Source organism: Schistocerca cancellata, chromosome 2, assembly GCF_023864275.1.
Source record: "Schistocerca cancellata isolate TAMUIC-IGC-003103 chromosome 2, iqSchCanc2.1, whole genome shotgun sequence".
NCBI lineage: Eukaryota > Metazoa > Arthropoda > Insecta > Orthoptera > Acrididae > Schistocerca > Schistocerca cancellata.
The window spans coordinates 594,940,369-594,963,820 of NC_064627.1; the positions used below are offsets into that span (position 1 = coordinate 594,940,369).

Below are 23,452 nucleotides of genomic sequence, written 5' to 3' on the forward strand. Positions count from 1 at the left end.
GTGGGACATAAACGAGAGGTCAGTTCGTCCACAAATTCCTAAACGGGCAGCACTTTCGCAGTTATGGACGGCTGTAAAGGCAGAATGGCTCAGTATTTCTGCATGTGACTTCAAACGTATTGTTCAGTCCATGCCACGTCGAGATGTTGCACTATGCCAAACAAAAGGAGGTTCGATACCATATTAGGAAGTAATCCATGACTTTTGTCACCTCTGTATGCTCCTAGCTACATTTAAGCAGAACAAGAATTTGGTATGGAAATCTAGGAGTTGGCTGTGACAATCGCGGACATTAACTGAAGTAATACTTGCTCTCTTGTTCCTAGTTTGGGATTAATTTAGATTGCATGGACTTATCAGTTTATTGGAATTTAATTACAGCACATTACAGTTTTGCCAGAAGTGGTCGCGTAACATTGTTTGTGGTAAGATCGTGTTATGCCTCGTGTAAGAAGCAGAAACGTCGACATCACCTGTCAGAATTCGGTAGCAGCAGTATAATCGCCTATTGAGTCTGTAGTTAATCATTCCTCTATGTCGCTACTCGCATTGGTCTGGATTCGACGAGTTGTGTGTTTGTGTGTGTGTGTGTGTGTGTGTGTGTGTGTGTGTGTGTGTGTGTTGAACCGGGGACCTAGAAACCACGGAGTGGTTTCGCCCCGCCGTAGCCCTCAGTGGTTCACAACAGGCCACAGCAGTCCACCCACCCCACCGCCACCCCAGACCGAACCCAGGGTTATTCTGCAGTTCGGTCCCCAGTGGACCCCTTCTGGGAACGTCTCATACCAAACGAGTGTAACCCCAAATGTTTGAGTGGTAGAGCAATTATTTTGTACGCGTACGTGGAGACAGTGTTTGCGCAGCAATCGCCGACATGGTGTAACTGAGGCGCAATAAGGGGAACCAGCCCACATTCGCCGGGGCAGATGCAAAACCGCCTAAAAACCATCCGTAGGCTGGCCGGCACACCGGACCTCGACACTACTCCGCCGGGCGGATTCCTGCCGGGGACCGGCACGCCTTCCCGCTCGGGAAGCAGCGCGTTAAACCGCGCGGCCAGCCGTGCGGGCTACGAGTTATGTGAATATGTAATCGATTGGTTCAGTAGGGATCTCAGCAGGCCCGTCGACTAGCGTTTGAGAAGACAGATACACTATTCTCTCCCCTTGGAGGACCGTTTGGTCATGTCATGTAGCTTGTATCAGGAAACTGACTTCTTTACAGCAAGACAAGTATCATCGCTGGCAGTCTGACGACGTCGGAGCACACGATCTGTCAGCATAGCGACCACTGTTATTGTTTCCCTTGACAGAGCCCCAGAGAGAGGCCTACCAACAGCATTGCGCCCAACGACAACACTTGATACAGTTGCCGTATGGAGGGGCCAGTAATTAAATTCTCCCCCTCCCGCCCGAAGCTAATATCTGCTTTCCCAACCTGGGGCCACAACCTCTCTCCAAGAACTTCCCCAGTTTGCGAAGTACTTCGGGATTTCTTCGTTATCTGGTCCACGGCCTGCACCACATAACTTGAAACGTATGTTCACCTCAAGCACTTTATCGGCTAATTGTTTCTCTGTTTACCGCAGCACAAAATAGCGTCTGGTGGCAGGTAAAATGCTTCATATTAAATTGGAATATCTTTGAAAACTCCGGTGAATTTTCTTTTAGCTCTCGTTATGACGCTCGCGTATCGCAGTGAACAGAGTATAAATATTTACAGCCACAAAGTGCTCCGTGTAAGTAAAAATTTTTGCCGTACCTGGTAACAATGTATGTAATCTCATTTTACACGTTTTGTCTTGTGATCGTGATGTCCCCTCACAACTTCTTTAAGAACAGTTCGTAATTTAGTCGCATGAAATGGCTCTGAGCACCATGGGACTCAACAGCTGAGGTCATCAGTCCCCTAGAACTACTTAAACCGAACTAACCTAAGGACATCACACACATCCATGACCAAGAAAGGATTCGAAGCTGCGACCGTAGCAGTCAGGCGGTTCCGGACTGAAGTGCCTAGAACCGCACGGCGACCGCGGCCGGCTTAGTTGCATTAGGTTGACTGAATAAAACTACACCGTAATAGGCAACTCAGTAAACAAGCAGTCAACACTTGTGGAGAAGCTACGGCGCTTCCAGGATTGGTAAATCAACCGTTCTCTCATGAGCAATTGATCTTAAATATATCGTTTTTGATAGTTCTTTAAACGAAGCTGCGGACTTTGCAGGTGTCATTTGAATCATTTTCCATTTCATTATGAAATCCATTAATTCTTCTGTAAGAGCCACTCAAACAAGCGACGGATGGCTGCTTATATCGTCTACTGCCGCTCTCCTGCGACAAGCGAGTGATTTAGGAAACCATTTGAACCATTATTTCGAAAGACATTCTGTCTAACTTCTGCCATGGAACATTAACTGCTATGTTTAGCAGCAGTTGCTGCTGTTCTCTGTATGTATACTACATTCTGACAAAACAATTCGAGTACAGAAATTTATTAAATTTTTGATGGATCTTTTATCTTGGGAACTGTAAGCTATATTATACACTCCTGGAAATGGAAAAAAGAACACATTGACACCGGTGTGTGAGACCCACCATACTTGCTCCGGACACTGCGAGAGGGCTGTACAAGCAATGATCACACGCACGGCACAGCGGACACACCAGGAACCGCGGTGTTGGCCGTCGAATGGCGCTAGCTGCGCAGCATTTGTGCACCGCCGCCGTCAGTGTCAGCCAGTTTGCCGTGGCATACGGAGCTCCATCGCAGTCTTTAACACTGGTAGCATGCCGCGACAGCGTGGACGTGAACCGTATGTGCAGTTGACGGACTTTGAGCGAGGGCGTATAGTGGGCATGCGGGAGGCCGGGTGGACGTACCGCCGAATTGCTCAACACGTGGGGCGTGAGGTCTCCACAGTACATCGATGTTGTCGCCAGTGGTCGGCGGAAGGTGCACGTGCCCGTCGACCTGGGACCGGACCGCAGCGACGCACGGATGCACGCCAAGACCGTAGGATCCTACGCAGTGCCGTAGGGGACCGCACCGCCACTTCCCAGCAAATTAGGGACACGGTTGCTCCTGGGGTATCGGCGAGGACCATTCGCAACCGTCTCCATGAAGCTGGGCTACGGTCCCGCACACCGTTAGGCCGTCTTCCGCTCACGCCCCAACATCGTCCAGCCCGCCTCCAGTGGTGTCGCGACAGGCGTGAATGGAGGGACGAATGGAGACGTGTCGTCTTCAGCGATGAGAGTCGCTTCTGCCTTGGTGCCAATGATGGTCGTATGCGTGTTTGGCGCCGTGCAGGTGAGCGCCACAATCAGGACTGCATACGACCGAGGCACACAGGGCCAACACCCGGCATGGTGGTGTGGGGAGCGATCTCCTACACTGGCCGTACACCACTGGTGATCGTCGAGGGGACACTGAATAGTGCACGGTACATCCAAACCGTCATCGAACCCATCGTTCTACCATTCCTAGACCGGCAAGGGAACTTGCTGTTCCAACAGGACAATGCACGTCCGCATGTATCCCGTGCCACCCAACGTGCTCTAGAATGTGTAAGTCAACTACCCTGGCCAGCAAGATCTGCGGATCTGTCTCCCATTGAGCATGTTTGGGACTGGATGAAGCGTCGTCTCACGCGGTCTGCACGTCCAGCACGAACGCTGGTCCAACTGAGGCGCCAGGTGGAAATGGCATGGCAAGCCGTTCCACAGGACTACATCCAGCATCTCTACGATCGTCTCCATGGGAGAATAGCAGCCTGCATTGCTGCGAAAGGTGGATATACACTGTACTAGTGCCGACATTGTGCATGCTCTGTTGCCTGTGTCTATGTGCCTGTGGTTCTGTCAGTGTGATCATGTGATGTATCTGACCCCAGGAATGTGTCAATAAAGTTTCCCCTTCCTGGGACAATGAATTCACGGTGTTCTTATTTCAATTTCCAGGAGTGTAGAATACATTAGATTTTTCACGGATGACAAGTCTGTTGTGTAAATCTTTCCAGTGTGTATTTCGAAAATACGTCTTACAGCCGTGAATTCCTTTCTACAAGTAGGTACACATTGGTTTTGAAATCTACATCTGCATGGATACTCTGCAAATCACACTTAAGTGCCTGGCAGAAGGTTTATCGAACCACCTCTACCTATAGACCTGTATCAATACTGATACTGCTGGTTTTCACAACTCTTGTAAATTGTATGAAGGATAGATAAAGGATGAGAAGCAGCTAGAGACTTACGTGTAGCTTACGTATAGCTGTAGAACTGATGTGTCTTAAACATTTAAATTAAAATGCGCACTTAGAATTACGTCATTCTATTTAGAAGTTAAAAGCGACAGTGCATCTAAACACATCACACATAAGTCGAAATCAACAAACGAAGCCGAGCATGTTTTGACTAATACTATGAACTTCCCATGAATTTTTAGTTCTAAAATACAAGATACATAATGGAACTCACTGCAAACTCTTAAGAATATCGTTTTGTTTAGATTTGTATTCAATCTTAATACAAGGGGCAATTCCGCCTTCAGCTTCACTTTTCACAGTGGTCTGTGTTCTCTGAATAACTATAAATTCCAACGTAAGGACCTGTTTCAAGACGGTATAGCAAAGCGAAACAAAACTACACAAGCATGCTTAATAACTAGTGACGTGAGTCGCAGCCACTCAGCAAAACTGTCACACGTCACATGTGATTTATCAGATGAATTGGTAACTACGAGTGGTCAGTGATCGATCACTACAATTTGATATTTTCCGTCACACATGTGCCCGACCGAGACTCGAACTCGGGACCTTTGCCTTTCGCGGGCAAGTGCTCTCGCAGGAGAGCTTCTGTAAAGTTTGGAAGGTAGGAGACGAGGTACTGGCAGATGTGAAGCTTTGAGGACGGCGTGAGAGTCGTGCTTGTGTAGCTCAGGTGGTAGAGAGCACTTGTCCGCGAAAAGCGAAGGTCCCGAGTTCGAGTCTCGGTCCGGCACAAAGCTTTTATCTGCCAGGAAGTTTCATATCAGCGCACACACCGCTGCAGAGCGAAAATCTCATTCTGGAAAATTAGCTTGCTTACAGAAAAAGAAACGTGTCGCGTAACCTACTGAACGCCTGTCGCAGTTACCTTCTCATGCTGTTACTATCGACATCTTTGAAAAAACATCCCCTATCCGGAACGTGGCTATGTTATTTGAAGAGTAAAATTTCATTGTCGCTATTTAATGACGTTACCTTTTAGTAGTGAACAAGGCGGATCTGTTATTACCAACATCTTCGGAAAAAAAACGCCCAAACCGAGACCTGTCTAAATTATTTCACGAGTGCGATTTCATTGTCGCTATTTAATGACGCTCCCTTGTAATAGAGGACAAGTCAATGCTGTTATTATCGGCATTTTTGAAAAAAACACTCCCTAACCGGAGCTGTACGCTGTGGCCGAGCGGTTCTAGTCGCTTCAGTCCGGAACCGCGCTGCTGCTACGGTCGCAAGTTCGAATCCTTCCTCGGGCATGGATGTGTGTGATGTCCTTAGGTTAGTTAGGTTTAAGTAGTTCTAAGTCTAGGGGACTGATGACCTCAGATGTTAAGTCCCATAGTGCTTAGACCCATTTGAACCCTAACCGGAACCTGGCTAAGTTATTTCGCGAGTGAAATTTCGTAGTAGTGAAGAAGGCGGTACTGACGTCGAGCCTGTCGGCGGCGCGCAGCGTGGTGAGCACGTTGCGGCAGACTTGGCGGACGGCGGCGTTGCCGTGCACGCAGGTGACCGCTTCCAGCGACACGCCGGGGGTGGCCAGCGCCAGCAGCAGCGCCGCCGCGTCGTCGACGCCCGCGTCGGTGTCGACCAGCAGGCGCACCGCCTCCCAGCGCTGCAGCTCCGGCCTGCCGACAGAGCACACCCACCACCGTAACACAGCCCACTGTACAAGATGCCGCGTGTAATACAGTCACGTGACAAAAGGCGCGTGATAGCGCTATGCACATAGAGAGATGACTGTAGTATCGCGTACACAAGGTGTGAAAGGGCAGTGCAGTAGCTGAACTGTCATTTGTACTCAGATGATTCATGTGAAAAGGTCCAAAATGAGATTTTCACTCTGTAGCGGAGTGTGCGCTGATATGAAACTTCCTGGCAGATTAAAACTGTGTGCCGGACCGAGACTGGAAATCAGGAGACGAGGTACTGGCGGAAGTAAAGCTGTGAGGACGGGGTCGTGCTTGGGTAGCTCATTTGGTAGAGCACTTGCCCGCGGAAGGCATAGGTCCCGTGTTGGGGTCTCGGTCCGGCACACAGTTTTAATCTGCCAGGAAGTTTCATGTGAAAATGTGTCTGACGTGATTATGGCTTCACGACGGGAATTGGCAGACATTCAACACGAATTAAGAAATCGTTACGGACTTCAGTTTTCCAAGATCCCCAGTGTCACGAGCGTGCGGAGAAAACCAGATTTCAGGCATTGCCTCTCACCAAGCACAAGGCTGACGGGGATCACCTCACGACCGAAAGCGTTTGTGTGCAGTTGTCGGTGCTAAGAGTCAAGCAACACTGCGTGAAATAATCGCAGAAACCAATCTGGGACGTACGCCAAACGTATCTGTTACGACGAAGCCATGAAATTTGGCGTTAATAGGCTATGGCATCAGGCGACCAGTGCGAGTGCTTTTGCTAACAGCATGATATCGCGCACAGTGCCTCTAATAGGCTCTTCATCGTATCATTTGGACCGTAGACAGTCGGAAATCCTTGGCCTGCTCAGACGAGTTCCGATTTCAGTTTTAAAAACTGATGGCAGAGTTCGAATTTGACGCAGACCCCACAAAGTCATGGACCTAAGTTGCCAAAAAGGCCTGTGTGAGCTGGTGGTGGCTTCATAATGGTGTGGACTGTGTTTACATGGGATTGTCCGGGTAATCTGGTCCAACTGAACAGATCATTGACTAGAAATGGTTATGTTCGGCTACTTGAAGACCATATGCAGCCATTCACGGACTTCATGTTTCCAGACAACGATGGTATTTTTATGGATAACAATGCGCCAATTGCCGCGCAGGATTAGCCGAGCGGTCTTAGGCGCTGCAGTCATGAACTGTACGGCTGGTCCCGGCGGAGGTTCAAGTCCTCCCTCGGGCATGGGTGTGTATGTTTGTCCTTAGGATAATTTGGTTAAGAAGTGTCTAAGCTTAGGGACTGATGACCTTAGCAGTTAAGTCCCATAAGATTTCACACAGATTTGAACATTTTTTTGAATGCGCCAATTATTACCGATTGGTTTCAAAAACATTCTCGACAATTCGAGCGAATGATTTCGATACGCTGGCCGCTCTGGCCGAGCGGTTCTTGGCGCTTCAGTCCGCAACCGCGCTGGTGCTACGGTCCCAGTTTTGAATCCTGCCTCGGGCATGGATGTGTGTGATGTCCTTAGGTTAGTTAGGTTTAAATAGTTCTAAGTTATATGGGACTGATGACCTCAGATGTTAAGTCCCACAGTGCATAGAGTCATTTGAACCATTTTTTTTTATTTCGACATCCAGATCGGCCAACATGAATCTCATTGAACATTTATAGAACATAATCGAGAGGTCAGTTCGTGCACAAAATCCTGCACCGGTAACATTTTCACAATTATGAACGCCTATAGAGTCAGCATGGTACAGTACCTCTCCAGGGGACTTCCAACGACTTGTTTAGTCCATGATACATGGAGCTCTTACACTACGCCGGGCATAAGGAGGTCCGACACGATATTAGGAAGTAGCGCATGACTTTTGTCACACCAGTGGTATTACCAACAGGAAATTTGTCTGATGGAATGGGTGTGGCTTATAGTTTTAGAGAATAGCCGCTATATGCTAGTCTATGCGTCTGCTCAGTTTTGAAGCGGCCCTTAAGTTTTTCCCTCGGTAATGCAAGAGGCAAGCAAAGCAGGGCAATGCGCAACCGCTAGGCGCAGTGCCAACAAGGAAGCACTGCTCATGTTACATGTAATGCGGTCACAAGATGGAGGTAATTGCTACACACTGAAAGAGGTGGGTGTCCAAGAGGACAGTACAGCAGAATGATATCAAGAGAGAGAGGAGGATGCTGTCATCAAGTTGATCACACAGAACAAAATGACAAGCTGTAAGTCGGGCATGTGATTCCTTATTCAGACTACCGACGCTACAATATACGTCCACCACTGCTCCTCAAAGCCGATGAGATACCTTTCAGCTACAGCCAAAGCAGAAAAAATGAAGTAATGATCGCCTCGCAATAGCAATGCACGCGGCAGTGGCTCGATCTACATGTACTCAGTTCACAGTGAATCAGCCCAGGTGTGTCTGTCCATTCTCTGTTCGTGAACACAGTCTTTGACCTTGGAACAGCGAATCCTGCCAGGAGGACACTGCCACTGCAAGCCGCAGTGGTGCCTTTCGAGTCAAGACTGATGGGAAGCTGTGGGCGACATTCGCCACGAGGCCTGCTGGAGACCTACCTGGTGGGACTAGGGAGCAGCAACAACCGTCATTGGGGAGGGTTCAAATGGCTCTGAGCACTATGCGACTTAACTTCTGAGGTCATCAGTCGCCTAGAACTTAGAACTAATTAAACCTAACTAACCTAAGGACATCACATACATCCATGCCCGAGGCAGGATTCAAACCTGGGACCGTAGCAGCAGCGCGGTTGCGGACTGAAGCGCCTAGAACCGCTCGGCCACAGCGGCCGGCATTGGGGAGGGCTGTGCCGCAGTCGCCACCCGCACACCGTTCCTGTAGACATTGTCCAGTTCTGCGATAGAGCTACCAACGTTTTGCCATGGTTTTGAGGGAGATGACCAACATTTGACCACAATTTTAAGGGAGGTTTAACGGAGCTTTTGCCACAATAAACTTCAGCTGCACAACTTGGTTACATTTTAATTGCAACAGGTGACACTAGAAATATCAATATAAATAAACTAGCAAATTTTGCTCGCATTACTGTATTACGTCATACAGTATAATATTTTGGGGTAACTTCACAAACAGAAAGGAAGTTTATAGAGTGCAAAAGCTTGTAATAAGACTCATTTGTGGTGTAAATTCAGAAATCAGTATTAAACTCAAGTATTCTAAATATGTTTCTTATATTATATTTTCTCACGTGTTCCACATCTAGAGGATCCTTTCATTTTTGGTTCTATAGAATCAAAAATGAATCTAATCTAATCTAAGCAGATCAATTTATTTGTTCATTGCATATAATGCACAAATATAATGGCTATAAAATTTAACAAATTTGCACATATATATTGTGTGTACCCTGTAAGTATTTGTTTATAAAAGCTGCATAACTATACAGTTTTTTATCTTCCAGTGCAAATTTAAAAATTCTCTGCAATTATAATCAAAATTTATTTCAATCAGTTAATCAGTTATAAGCTGTTGCCGTTTTTCTGATCACTCCACTTATTGTTCATTAGAGGAAAAACGCTTTTGAAACTTTGTGAAATGTTGTTGCGTTGTGTGAATCAATGTAGAAATAAATAACGTAACGAACGTGTTGAAACATGACCTCTACAATCCTCTTTCACAAGTCTTTATTACTTCCATGTGTTATATGTACCACAGTTGATTGGTACGAGGCAAACACATCAGTGGTTTGCCAGTGTTGACCGAGAAACAAGTAAACATTCCCCCTCTGACAACACCTCTAGAGCCGCGCAGGATTAGCCGAGCGGTCTAGGGCGCTGCAGTCATGGACTGTGTGGCTGGTCCCGGCGGAGTTTCGAGTCCTCCCTCGGGCATGTGTGTGTGTGTGTGTGTGTGTGTGTGTGTGTGTGTGTGTGTGTGTGTGTGTGTGTGTGTGTTTGTCCTTAGGATAATTTAGGTTAAGTAGTGTGTTAGCTTAGGGACTGATGACCTTAGCAGTTAAGTCCCACAGAATTTCACACACATTTGAATTTTGAACAACGCCTCTAGACACTTAGGTTCTGCCATTTTATCTTAGCTCCTCGCATTCCCTTGAGCAAAAGCGTATTCTTCGCGTAAGTTATACACTAAGACTCGAAGAAATTGGTACACCTGCCTAATATCACGTAGGGCTCCCACGAGCACGCAAAAGTGCCGCAAAACGACGTAGCATGGACTCGACTGTCTGAAGTAGTGCTGGAGGGAACTGACACTATGAACCCTGCAGGACTGTCCATAAATCCGTAAGAATACGACGGGTGGAGATCTCCTCCGAACAGCACGTCGCAAGGCATCCCAGATATCCTCAATAATCTTCGTGTCTGGGGTGCTTGGTGGCCAGCGGAAGTGTTTAAGCTCAGAAGAGTCTTCCTGCGGCCAGTTTGTAGCAACTCTGGACGTGTGGGATGTCGCGTTGCCTGCTAGTACTGCCCAAGTCTGTGGGACTGTACAATGGACAGGATGGATGCAGGCGATCACACAGGATGCTTACGTTCATGTCACCTGTCAGAGTCGTATCTAGACGTATTAGGGGTCCCGTATCACTCCAACTGCACACTCCCCACACCATTACAGAGCCTCCTCCACCCTTAACAGTCCCCTGCTGACATGCAGGGTCCATGGATTCATGAGGTTGTCTCCATACCCGTACACGCCCATCAGCTCGATACAATTTGAAACGAGACTCGTCCGACCAGGCAACATGCTTCCATCAACAGTCTAATGTCAGTCCCAACTAGGCGTAAAGCTTTGTGTCGTGCAGTCATCAAGGATACACGAGTGGGCCTTCTGCTGCGGAAGCCCGTATCGATAATGTTTCGTTGAATGGTTCGCACGCTAACACTCGTTGATGGCCCAGCACTGAAACTGCAGCAGTTTGCGGAAAGGGTTGCACTTCCGTCACCTTGAACGATTCTCTTCAGTCGTCTTGCAGGATCTTTTCCAGCCGCAGCGATGCCCGAGATATGATGTTTTACCGGATTCCTGATATTCAAGGTACACTCGTGAAATGATCCTACGGGAAAATCCCCACTTCATCACGACCTCGGAGATTCTGTGTCCCATCGCTTGTGCACCGTTTGTAACACCAAGTTGAAAAACACTTAAATCTTGATAACCTGTGATTGTAGGAACAGTAACCGATATAACAACTGCGCCAGGCATGTGTTGTCTTATATAGGCGTTGCCGACCACGACGCCGTCTTCTGCATGTTTACATATCTCTGTGTTTGAATACGCATGCCTATGCCAGTTTCTTTGGCGCTTCAGTGTATGTCAACAGTAGTTTCGATTATTACACGAAAACTTTTCGGCATGTATCGGTCATGGAACTTGAACTATCGATAGTAGTTCATGGGATTAATTTTCACAAATATATAGGAGAAACAGGCGATCAATAAGGCAGGCGGGACAATTAAAAAATATACACTACTGGCCATTAAAATTGCTACACCAAGAAGAAATGCAGGTGATAAATGGACATTCATTGGACAAATAAATTATATTAGAACTGACATGTGATTACATTTTCATGCAATTTGGGTGCATAGATCCTGAGAAATCAGTACCCAGAACAACCACCTCTGGCCGTAATAACGGCCTTGATACGTCTGGGTATTGAGTGAAACAGAGCTTGGATGGCGTGTACAGGTACAGCTGCCCATGCAGCTTCAACACGATACCACAGTTCATCAAGAGTAGTGACTGGCGTATTGTGACGAGCCATTTGCTCGGCCACCATTGACCAGACGTTTTCAGTTGGTGAGAGATTTGGAGAATGTGCTGTCCAGGGCAGCAGTCGAACATTTTCTGTCTCCAGAAAGGCCCGTACAGGACCTGCAACATGCAGTCGTGCATTATCCTACTCAAATCTAGCGTTTCGTAGGGATCGAATGAAGAGTAGAGCCACGGGTCGAAACACATCTGAAATGTAACGTCCACTGTTCAAACTGCTGTCAATGCGAACAAGAGGTGACCGAGACGTGTAACCAATGGCACCCCTTACCATCACGCCGGGTGATACGCCAGTATGGCGATGACGAATACACGCTTCCAATGTGCGTTCACCGCAATGTCGCCAAACACGGATGCGACCATCATGATGCTGTAAACAGAACTTGGATTCATCCGAAAAAATGACGTTTTGCCATTCGTGCACCTAGGTTCGTCGTCGAGTACACCATCGCAGGCGCTCCTGTCTGTGATGCAGCGTCAAGGGTAACCGCAGCCATGGTCTCCGAGCTGATAGTCCATGCTGCTGCAAACGTCGTCGAACTGTTCGTGCAGACGGTTGTTGTCTTGCAAACGTCCCCATCTGTTGACCCAAGGATCGAGACGTGGCTGCACGATTCGTTACAGCCATGCGGATAAGACGCCTGTCATCTCGACTGCTAGTGATACGAGGCCGTTGGGATCCAGCACGGCGTTCCGTATTACCCTCCTGATCCCACCAATTCCATATTCTGCTAACAGTCATTGGGTTTCGACCAATGCGAGCAGCAATGTCGCGATACGATAAACCGAAATCGCGATAGGCTACAATCCGACCTTTATCAAAGTCGGAAACGTGATGGTACGCATTTCTCCTCCTTACATGAGGCATCACAACAACGTTTCACCAGGCAACACCGGTCAACTGCTGTTTGTGTATGAGAAATCGGTTGGAAACTTTCCTCATGTCAGCACATTGTAGGTGTCGCCACCGGCGCCAACCTTGTGTGAATGCTCTGAAAAGCTAATCATTTGCATATCACAGCATCTTCTTCCTGTCGGTTAAATTTGGCGTCTATAGCGCGTCATCTTCGTTGTGTAGCAATTTTAATGGCCAGTAGTGTATTACTGTAATACTGGAGATCCTGGGAAATACGGGAGAGCTGGTCACTCTAGCTGCGGGCCCTACTCCTGATCCAGCCCAATGTCGCACACTCCGTGCAGGGTCAGTGGGTGATTACAGGAGCTTGCGAGAGCGCTCTGGTAACCCACTTGCTACGCTGCTAACGCCAGGCGCAGCGCAGACAATACCAGCCGAGCTGCGGCCAACGTGCCGCGACGTCGCCGGGTGCGGAATACGCGGCCCGACAACTGCAACGGCCGGCGTGACTCGTGAGCTGCTGCCCGACGCCACTGCTGGCAGCCGTGAATGGAAACACGGTGCACTGCGGAACAGTACGAGCTTGTTTCTTAATGTCGTTTTATGGGCCACAGAGCAGGCTATCTCCCACTGAGACACGGCTCACCCATGTCCGAGGGGTTACGGTCCGCCCTGACCGTGACAGCGACGAACCAGTACCGTCACCTAACGCACCGTCCGGTGTCTGGGCGATCACAGATTACTGCTCAGTTAGTCTGAAGCAAAATGGGGCCCGTCAACAATAGGCGTCATGTGTACTACAGTTTGGTAGAAGTGAGATAGGGATTACAGTCACGCGTGAGTTTCATCGAAGTTTAGGGACTGATCCACCTTAGAAGAAAGACATTCGTTCTTCGCTTCGTCAACTTGAAGAGAAAGGTTTTTATGCAAAGGTAAGAGTTCAGGTCGGCTCTGCGCTCCCGATGCAACGGGGGGAAGAATTTGGCAATCGTCTATGCTGCGTCTACAGATTTTTATCACGTTTAGTTTTCAGTGATGACGCTACATTTCATATTAGTGGTAAAGTAAACCGAAGGAACGTGCACATTTTAGGACTTCAGAACCTTCATGCTATTGTTGAGCACAAAAGAGATTCGCCGAAAGTGGTCGATTTTTGTGTCATATTTTATATAAAAAAAAGTTTAGGCCTCTTCTTTCGATGAAAAGAAAGTGACTGGAATATCTGCCAATGCTGCTGACTTGTCTTTTCCCACAGCTTGGTGAGGACTCTAATGACTTCATATTCCAACAGGGTGGAGCTCGGCCGTACTGGCACAACACTGTTCGCAAGTTCCTCAATGATACACCACCTTAACGCTGGATAGGGGGCATGGGACCCCGAGACGCGTGAGTCAATGAGCACAAATATGCTGCTGACGGACGCATGCAAACTGGCCATTCGACTAATTAGGCTTTTGGATAATAGAATCGTCAGTGTAGTTGCGTTGGTCAGTTGAGGTGTATTTGAGTGGGAAATAACCTAGAAGCATTGGCAATGGACTGTTTTCAGCAGCGTGATAGATGTCAAGGTTGCAAAGGATCACAAATAAAAAAATAAGAAATCGTATAAACGTGAAGGATACTATAATCGAAAGAAATTACTGTGTTACGGGCATGTGATAAGAACGTTGGACAAAAAGATTTCTATTATACGTATATTACAACCCAAAGAGGAAAACTGGACGACCAACGACAACTATAAAAAGACAATAAATATAGCCAAGAGAAGAGGAAATTGAAGAGAAGACGCTGGAAGGACAATATGAGGTGGGCACTTGACTGAAATGCGAGAAACACCGAGCCTGTTGCAACTGTGCCGTTACAGAGGTAGGTGTAGACAGGACACAACAAACTTTCAATAGGAAATTGTAAAAGAATGTAGGAAAGTCATCGAAAAGGAAGAAAGTTTTGTTGTTAGGCAGTTCTCATGCCAGAGGTGTAGGCCAACTTCTGCAGGAGGAATTAGGACCAGAACACCAGGTCACAAATTTTTTCAAACCAAGTGCTAGTCTGGATCAGGTGACAGAGGATTTAGGTGCACTCTGTAAAGGATTTACCAGGGCAGACACCGTGGTTATTGTGGGAGGGCCAGGGAACAGTATCGACACAGATCCTGGGTACAGTATAGAGTGTGACCTGGTGAAGATTGCGTCGGCATCGAGACACACCAATGTTGAATTTGTATCTGTCCTGAGACGCCATGACCGGCGTCATTTGAACTCTTCTGTTGGGAGAGTTAATTTGGAGTTGGAACGGCTGCTTGGGTTGGGTGTGGGGGCTCATATTGGTGTGGTTCCTGTTGGTTCTCTCAGTAGGTGGGACTATACCAGGCACGGCCTACATCTCAACAGGAAAGGGAAGGGTAAACTGGCTGGGGTAATAGCAGGAAATTTAAGGGGGGGGGGAGGCACTGCCATGAATGGTAAAATACCTGTGGTTACAGGTGCTGGAGCAGCACCTTTTTTAGGATAGGTAAGACAGAAAGATGTCAAGTTATAAGAGAGGTCAGGATTGAAACAAATCTTCAGTTTAGGAAAGAAATTAAACAGCACAATTCTAGCACATTGGATCACCAATAACAGCTGTCAATTATAAATTTTTACCAATCACCAGAAATTTTATCTCCACAAAGTTGTATCTCAGTCCTAGGTAATTGCATTGATGAATTAAAGTCGCCCAACCCAGTTGACATAATCTGCCTCTCTGAACACCATGTGACCACTGGTATAGGAACTAGGCCTAAGCACAATGAGAAACTCAGACAGGAGAGAACTGCAAATGTTAGAATAAGGAAAGGTTCTCATAAAAGTATAATTAAAAATAATGTAAGTATATTTCATCAAAATATTGGGAGTTTAAAGAATAAAATAGATGAGCTTCTGGTTTGTTTAGAAGATTTAGAAGCTGAGGATGAAATAGATATACTATGCCTGTCTGAGCATCACATTGTTACTGATATGGATAAGGTAAATGTAAGTGGATATAAGCTCTCTGCACATGTAATTAGAGAAAATATGGAGAAAGGAGGAGTTGCCATATATGTCAAAAGTTATCATTGTGCAAAAAGTATAGAAACAAAAAGTTTTGTGTAGAGAAACATATAGAAGCATGTGCCAGTGAGCTTAAATTAAATAAAGGCACATTTATAATTGTAACTGTATATAGGTCCCCATCGGGAAATTTTCATCTATTTCTGAAAAATTTGGACTCCTTGTTGTGCTATCTGTCAAACAGGGGGAAGCAAATTATTATTTGTGGGGACTTCAATGTAGATTCTCCGAAAGAGGGTAATTGGAAAAATGACCTTGAAGTATTACTCGGTTCTTTCAATTTGACACCCGTTATTAATTTTCCTACTCGGGTGGTAAAGGATAACAGCTCACTGATAGATAACTTCTTTATAGACCAAGATAAGTTTAACCAGATAAATGCTCAGCCTGTTAAGAATGGTCTTTCTGATCATGGTGCACAGCTAATTACAATATATGACATAGCTCCATTCAGCAATACTAAACAGTCCTCCAAAGTAGTACGTTCAGTCAACGATTTAACAATTGCAGATTTCAGGGAAAGCCTACAGCAGTTAGACTGGGATGAGGTGTACCGTGAACCTGATGCCAATCCAAAATATAATTTATTTCATGACACTTTTGTAAATGCATTTGAAAACTGCTTCCCCAAGAAAATAGTTAAATATACTCGTAAGAAACCATGTAGCAAACCATGGCTTACTAAGGGTATAAAAATATCTTGTAACCGGAAAAGGGAAATGTATCTGACAGCAAGAAAAAGTAGTGATCCAGAAACTATCAAACATTATAAAAACTACTGTGCTATATTAAGAAAAGTTATTAAAAAATACAGAAGTATGTGTATCATGTCTGAAATCAGCAACTCTGATAATAAAATTAAAACAATTTGGAATATTATTAAAAGAGAAACAGGTTAACCAAGATCACAGGAAAACAGTATTACCATCAAATTGAATGAAAACTTTACAAACAAATAGTCAGAAGTTGAAAATATTTTTAATAATCATTTTCTAAATGTTGTGGATGTAGTAGGATCCAGGTGTTCATTAGAAGATGCTAGGCTGTTAATGGAAGAGGCCATACCTATGCAATTGGATACAATTGAAATCTCACCCACTTCTCCCTCTGAAATTAGGAAAATAATAAACTTGCTTAAAAGCAAAAACTCACATGGAATTGATGGCATTTCCAGCAAAATACTAAAAGCTTGTTCTCAACAGATAAGTAAGATTCTCAGCCACCTGTGTAATAGCTCTCTGGAACAGGGCATTTTCCCTGATAGACTGAAATATGCTATTGTTATACCTTTGCATAAAAAAGGGGATAGATCTGATGTCAACAATTACCGTCCAATCTCCCTTCTAACAGCTTTATCCAAAATTTTTGAGAAAGTCATGTATTCAAGAGTAGCTTCACATATCTGTAAAAATGAAGTACTAACAAAATGTCAATTTGGTTTCCAGAAAGGTTTTTCTACAGAAAATGCCATATATGCTTTCACCAATCAAATTTTGAATAATCTGAATAACTGAACACCGCCCATTGGGATTTTTTGTGATCTCTCAAAGGCTTTTGATTGTGTAAATCATGAAATTCTGCTAGACAAGCTCAAGTATTGTGGCTTGAGTGGGGCAGTGCACAAATGGTTTAATTCGTACCTAACTGGAAGAGTGCAGAAAGTTGAAATAAGCAGTTCTCATAATATGCAAAGATCAGCACATTCCTCAAACTGGGGAACTATCAAGAATGGGGTTCCACAAGGGTCGGTCTTGGGTCCTTTTTTTGTTATTAATATACACTCCTGGAAATTGAAATAAGAACACCGTGAATTCATTGTCCCAGGAAGGGGAAACTTTATTGACACATTCCTCGGGTCAGATACATCACATGATCACACTGACAGAACCACAGGCACATAGACACAGGCAACAGAGCATGCACAATGTCGGCACTAGTACAGTGTATATCCACCTTTCGCAGCAATGCAGGCTGCTATTCTCCCATGGAGACGATCGTAGAGATGCTGGATGTAGTCCTGTGGAACGGCTTGCCATGCCATTTCCACCTGGCGCCTCAGTTGGACCAGCGTTCGTGCTGGACGTGCAGACCGCGTGAGACGACGCTTCATCCAGTCCCAAACATGCTCAATGGGGGACAGATCCGGAGATCTTGCTGGCCAGGGTAGTTGACTTACACCTTCTAGAGCACGTTGGGTGGCACGGGATACATGCGGACGTGCATTGTCCTGTTGGAACAGCAAGTTCCCTTGCCGGTCTAGGAATGGTAGAACGATGGGTTCGATGACGGTTTGGATGTACCGTGCACTATTCAGTGTCCCCTCGACGATCACCAGTGGTGTACGGCCGGTGTAGGAGATCGCTCCCCACTCCATGATGCCGGGTGTTGGCCCTGTGTGCCTCGGTCGTATGCAGTCCTGATTGTGGCGCTCACCTGCACGGCGCCAAACACGCATACGACCATCATTGGCACCAAGGCAGAAGCGACTCTCATCGCTGAAGACGACACGTCTCCATTCGTCCCTCCATTCACGCCTGTCGCGACACCACTGGAGGCGGGCTGCACGATGTTGGGGCGTGAGCGGAAGACGGCCTAACGGTGTGCGGGACCGTAGCCCAGCTTCATGGAGACGGTTGCGAATGGTCCTCGCCGATACCCCAGGAGCAACAGTGTTCCTAATTTGCTGGGAAGTGGCGGTGCGGTCCCCTACGGTACTGCGTAGGATCCTACGGTCTTGGCGTGCATCCGTGCGTCGCTGCGGTCCGGTCCCAGGTCGACGGGCACGTGCACCTTCCGCCGACCACTGGCGACAACATCGATGTACTGTGGAGACCTCACGCCCCACGTGTTGAGCAATTCGGCGGTACGTCCACCCGGCCTCCCGCATGCCCACTATACGCCCTCGCCCAAAGTCCGTCAACTGCATATACGATTCACGTCCACGCTGTCGCGGCATGCTACCAGTGTTAAAGACTGCGATGGAGCTCCGTATGCCACGGCAAACTGGCTGACACTGACGGCGGCGGTGCACAAATGCTGCGCAGCTAGCGCCATTCGACGGCCAACACCGCGGTTCCTGGTGTGTCCGCTGTGCCGTGCGTGTGATCATTGCTTGTACAGCCCTCTCGCAGTGTCCGGAGCAAGTATGGTGGGTCTGACACATCGGTGTCAATGTGTTCTTTTTTCCATTTCCAGGAGATATTAATGACTTGCCATTCTATATTCATGAAGAGGCAAAGTTAGTTCTCTTTGCTGATGATAAAAGTATCGTAATCACACCTGACAAACAAGAATTAACTGATGAAATTGTCAATGTCTTTCAGAAAATTACTAAGTGGTTCCTTGTAAACGGACTCTCACTGAATTTTGATAAGACACAGTACATACAGTTCCGTACAGTAAATGGTATGACGCCATTAATAAATATAGACCTTAATCAGAAGCATATAGCTAAGGTAGAATATTCCAAATTTTTAGGTGTGTCCATTGATGAGAGATTAAATTGGAAGAAACACATTGATGATCTGCTGAAACGTTTGAGTTCAGCTACTTATGCAATAAGGGTCATTGCAAATTTTGGTGATAAACATCTTAGTAAATTACCTTACTACGCCTATTTTCACTCATTGCTTGCGTATGGCATAATATCTTGTGGTAATTTATCACTGAGGAATAAAGTATTTATTGCACAAAAGCGTGTAATCAGAATAATAGCTGGATTTAAGGATCTAGGGATATTCACAGTAGCTTCTCAGTATATATACTCTATTATGAAATTTGTTATTAACAACGAAAACCAATTCAAAAGTAATAGCAGTGTGCATAACTACAATACTAGGAGAAAGGATGATCTTCACTATTCAAGATTAAAGCTAACTTTGGCACAGAAAGGGGTGAATTATAATGCCACTAAAGTCTTTGGTCACTTACCAAATAGTATCAAAAGTCTGACAGATAACCAACAAGCATTTAAGAAGAAATTAAAAGAATTTCTGAATGACAACTCCTTCTACTCCATAGAGGAATTTTTAGATATAAATTAAGAAAAAAAGAAAAAATAAGTCAAAAAGTAAAAAATAATAAGTTGTTATATTAACTTAATTATGTTGTTAAATTATGTCATGTATTGGAAAATTTGACTCGTTCCACATCATTACGAAATATCGTATTCATGATCCATGGAACTAGTATTAATCTAATCTACAGTTTTGGTGCAAATCTGTATTTACATATAAAACACTTGTGTGTGTACGAACTGACGTGCTCCATGACCGCCTACTGCCACCAACTTTTGGTTGCGGTGGTAGAGAGCTCTTGGTCTCACGCTGTTAGTAAGGCAGTTTGATCGCGGCGGGTGGCAATCGGTGAGTCTTGCGAGCAAAAATCCGCGAAATATGGAGCAATAAATACTCTTAGGAATAGTTATATGCTCTGTGACTTACGAACTTGACCGTACATGTGGAAATGCGTTAATTGTTTCATTCTTCCGATATAATACCATGCTTGCGTGGTTTCGTCATTCACACTTCAATAACGACGTGTAACATCAAATAGATCAGTTTTTAATCGCTCAGCGCGTTTTCGTCGAGTACACTTTACCTACGATCAACAGAGATAAAAAAAAAATCCAGATAGGACTGGCCCCGTGGCGTTACCCGCGCTTATATATGTCTGCGTAACGTAATGTTAATGCCAGTATGTATGGAACAGCGTGAGGACTGTATACGCCAGTATAATACGAAAAAGTTCAAGTCACAGAGCTATAGCTTTTTCTAAGAGAATGAAGTGTTCCGCATCGCGCATTATATTGAGATATTTGCCAGTCACAATCACCCACTTGCACCCACCACAGAATGCATGAAATACGTTGACGACTCTATCACCAATACATTGCGTAGTTAATGAAACAATAGAAGCATACTGACATATACGGTAAAGATCGAAAGTCATATATTATTTAGCTTTACCTAAGAGAATTTATTACTCCATGTTTCGCGGTTTTTTGCCAACCACATTCACCCACCACCACGCACCGCGACTAAACTACCTTACTAACAGGATAACTGCGAGAGTATCCCTTAAGGGGGACGTTGATAAAATTGACCGAAAATGTCAATTTTAGATTTATTTTTTATTTGTTAGTACAATTCATGGACTATAAGTTCTCAAAGTTTCAATGTTGAAATCGCATCTGAAGTGCCTGAAAATTAATTAAAAGTGTGACGCAGCCTCCCTGCCACGCCGTAACAACCCCTACATTCACAAGGAGAGGCTTCACAATTGTATCCTGGATCTTGTCAAGACCACTTACAAGTTCCTGGTCGATCCTGCATTTCCCAAAAAGTGTGTTCATGGCAAAACCCAAAATCCAAATGAGTCTCTAAATTCACTCATATGGAAACGATCCCCTAAAAACACATTTGCATCTGCTACAGTTGTCAGGATTGCAACTTATGATGCAGTTATTGTATTTAATGATGGGAACGTCGGGAGGATGAAGGTATTCGAAAGAATGGGCTTCAAGATAGAAAATTTTACTCAAGACATCCGGAGAAGAATAGATTTACAGCGCGTCTCTGCAGCTGAAAAGTCAGTTGAAGGCCTGGCAAAGGAAAGAAGACGGACAACGAGAAACCAGAAGAGAAGCCTTGAAGGGAAAGACGACCCAGAGTACAAATGTGGTGCCTTCTGAAGAAGTGACATAAGGAAAAAAGTTAGGTTGAACTTTAAATTGCGTTCCCTGAAATTTTTTTTTTAATGTTTATGTACCTTTTCCTCAGATTCTATGAATGCTAGAATTATGAAATTTTGTACACATATTTCAGTAAACCTCATAAACGTTGTCTCAAGAGCAAATTTTGAAATTCTAATTGCAAGCTGAGATATGGGGCAAAGTGCTTGGAATTTTGCATTAATTCATAATTGTACTTTTGGAATTATAATTAAAAAATTACGAAAATTCTCCTATTTGACCTATTCCAAAAACCTCATGAGAGAACCTTACAACATATAAAGAGATGAAACAGAGAAATTTTTCTAGAAATCTCTTGAATACTTTCTGAGAAAAAGGAACATACATTATTTTTTGAAAATAAAACTTTAAATTTCATTCAAAAAAAGTTCAGTATATATAATAAAAGGATTTTATATGTAAATGTGTTACTTTCAGGTAAAGCGTGGTACAAAATTTCATTGCCATATCTCCAAAACTGTGGATTTGATGCATTTTTGATATAGTGTGTATTTTTCATCAACGCCCCCTCCCCTTAATGAGATACACGTTTGTATGTATCTCCTGTGCAAAATGGTACTCATGCCTTCTCCTATGACATGCATTCTGACCCTGGCCTTGCCGAACCTCTCAGCCAGTTACATGGAAGACAATAACAGTTCACGGCAATAACAAGATGAGTAATTGAAGATTCAAGACAGGTACATGATAGAACATGGCACTACATGTAGTATGAGAGCAGTAGGTACAGTGAATACCGACCTGCCAGCGGCGTCGGCGGGCTGTTGGGACGGCGGGTAGAGCAGCAGCACAGACACCAGCGCCGCCAGCAGCAGCGCGGCGCCCAGCAGAAGCAGCCACAGGGACCACCTGCGCACGCGAGCATCGCCTGGCTACATCTTTACTTGCAAAGCTCGAGATTGCTGTACAATAACTTTAAAGAGGTAACTGAGAAATGCCAACTTTTGGTAACAGCTGGTGTGCTGCTTCTCTACTCCACCCTACTACCGTAACGGCAAGGCAATTAAAAGTTCAATAATTACCTATAAAGAAGCTTTGAAAGTGCTGAGATGTTGTAGGGAACAAGCTGTAATGCAGACGCTGCTACAATCCTGCACACGGCACAATTATCCAAACCCACAAATTCCATCCACTGAATTGGGACTGCAACGATACTGCTTTTCTACCCTCTGTTCTAGTTTTCAGCTTAGTCCTATCAGCTTCCTTCCTAGTCTAAACACTGGCTCCCGAAAACAGACCTATATCCAGACCTATATCGCAGAAGAGCTTCTGTGAAGTTTGGAAGGTAGGAGACGAGGTACTGACAGAGTTGAAGCTTTGAGGACGGGTCGGGAGTCGTGCTTGGGTAGCTCACTTGGTAGAGCACTTGCCCGCGAAAGGCAAAGGTCCCGAGTTCGAGTCTCGGTCCGGCACCACTTTTAATCTGTCAGTAAGTTTCAGACCTATATCCCCCAGAGTATAATTATAGGACGAACCTGATACGTTAATGAGCAAAAACATCATGACTACTCAACATCGCGAGACTGAATACTGTCTGGCGGCGTCCCATGGACGTGACGCAGTAAGGAAAGTATGTAAGAGGAACAGAGACGAATGCCAAATTATTTTAGGGACTGTACGGGGCCGGCCGGGGCAGCCGAGCGATTCTAGGCGCTACCGTCAGGAACCGCGCGACCGTTACGGTCGCAGGTTCGAATCCTGCCTCGGGCATGGATGTATGTGTGATGTCCTTAGGTTAGTTAATTTTAAGTAGTTCTAAGTTCTAGGGGACTAATGACCTCAGATGTTAAGTCCCATAGTACTCAGAGCCATTTGAACCATTTGACTGTACGGGCCACGAATGGGAAACTTCAGTCATAGCAGAATCTCTCAAAGTGCAGACTGTGACGGCCCGGCGTCATCTCGGAAACGGCGAAAGTGGTCCGCTGTTCGCGGCTACTATCGTGAGCATCTATGAAAAGTGGTGGAGCTTTGTGACGGGTTAAAAGTTTTTGGGTGCCGTCAAGGACTTTGATTCGCTTCAACATACTAACGTAGCGATTGGCAAGTATTAAATACGTGATGAATGGTTATAA

General features: G+C 45.4%; 1 protein-coding gene across 1 annotated transcript in view; it reads right to left on the bottom strand.

Annotated features, from left to right (window-relative positions):
• The window catches only part of LOC126156838 (uncharacterized), a 218,577-nt gene that overhangs the window by 48,519 nt on the left and 146,606 nt on the right, over positions 1-23,452 (bottom strand). The window contains exons 2-3 of the mRNA XM_049916336.1: positions 22,119-22,226; positions 5,698-5,896 (exon numbers count right to left, since the gene is read on the bottom strand). Coding sequence (XP_049772293.1) covers positions 5,698-5,896; positions 22,119-22,226 — 307 coding nt within the window. The remainder of the gene's footprint in view (positions 1-5,697; positions 5,897-22,118; positions 22,227-23,452) is intronic.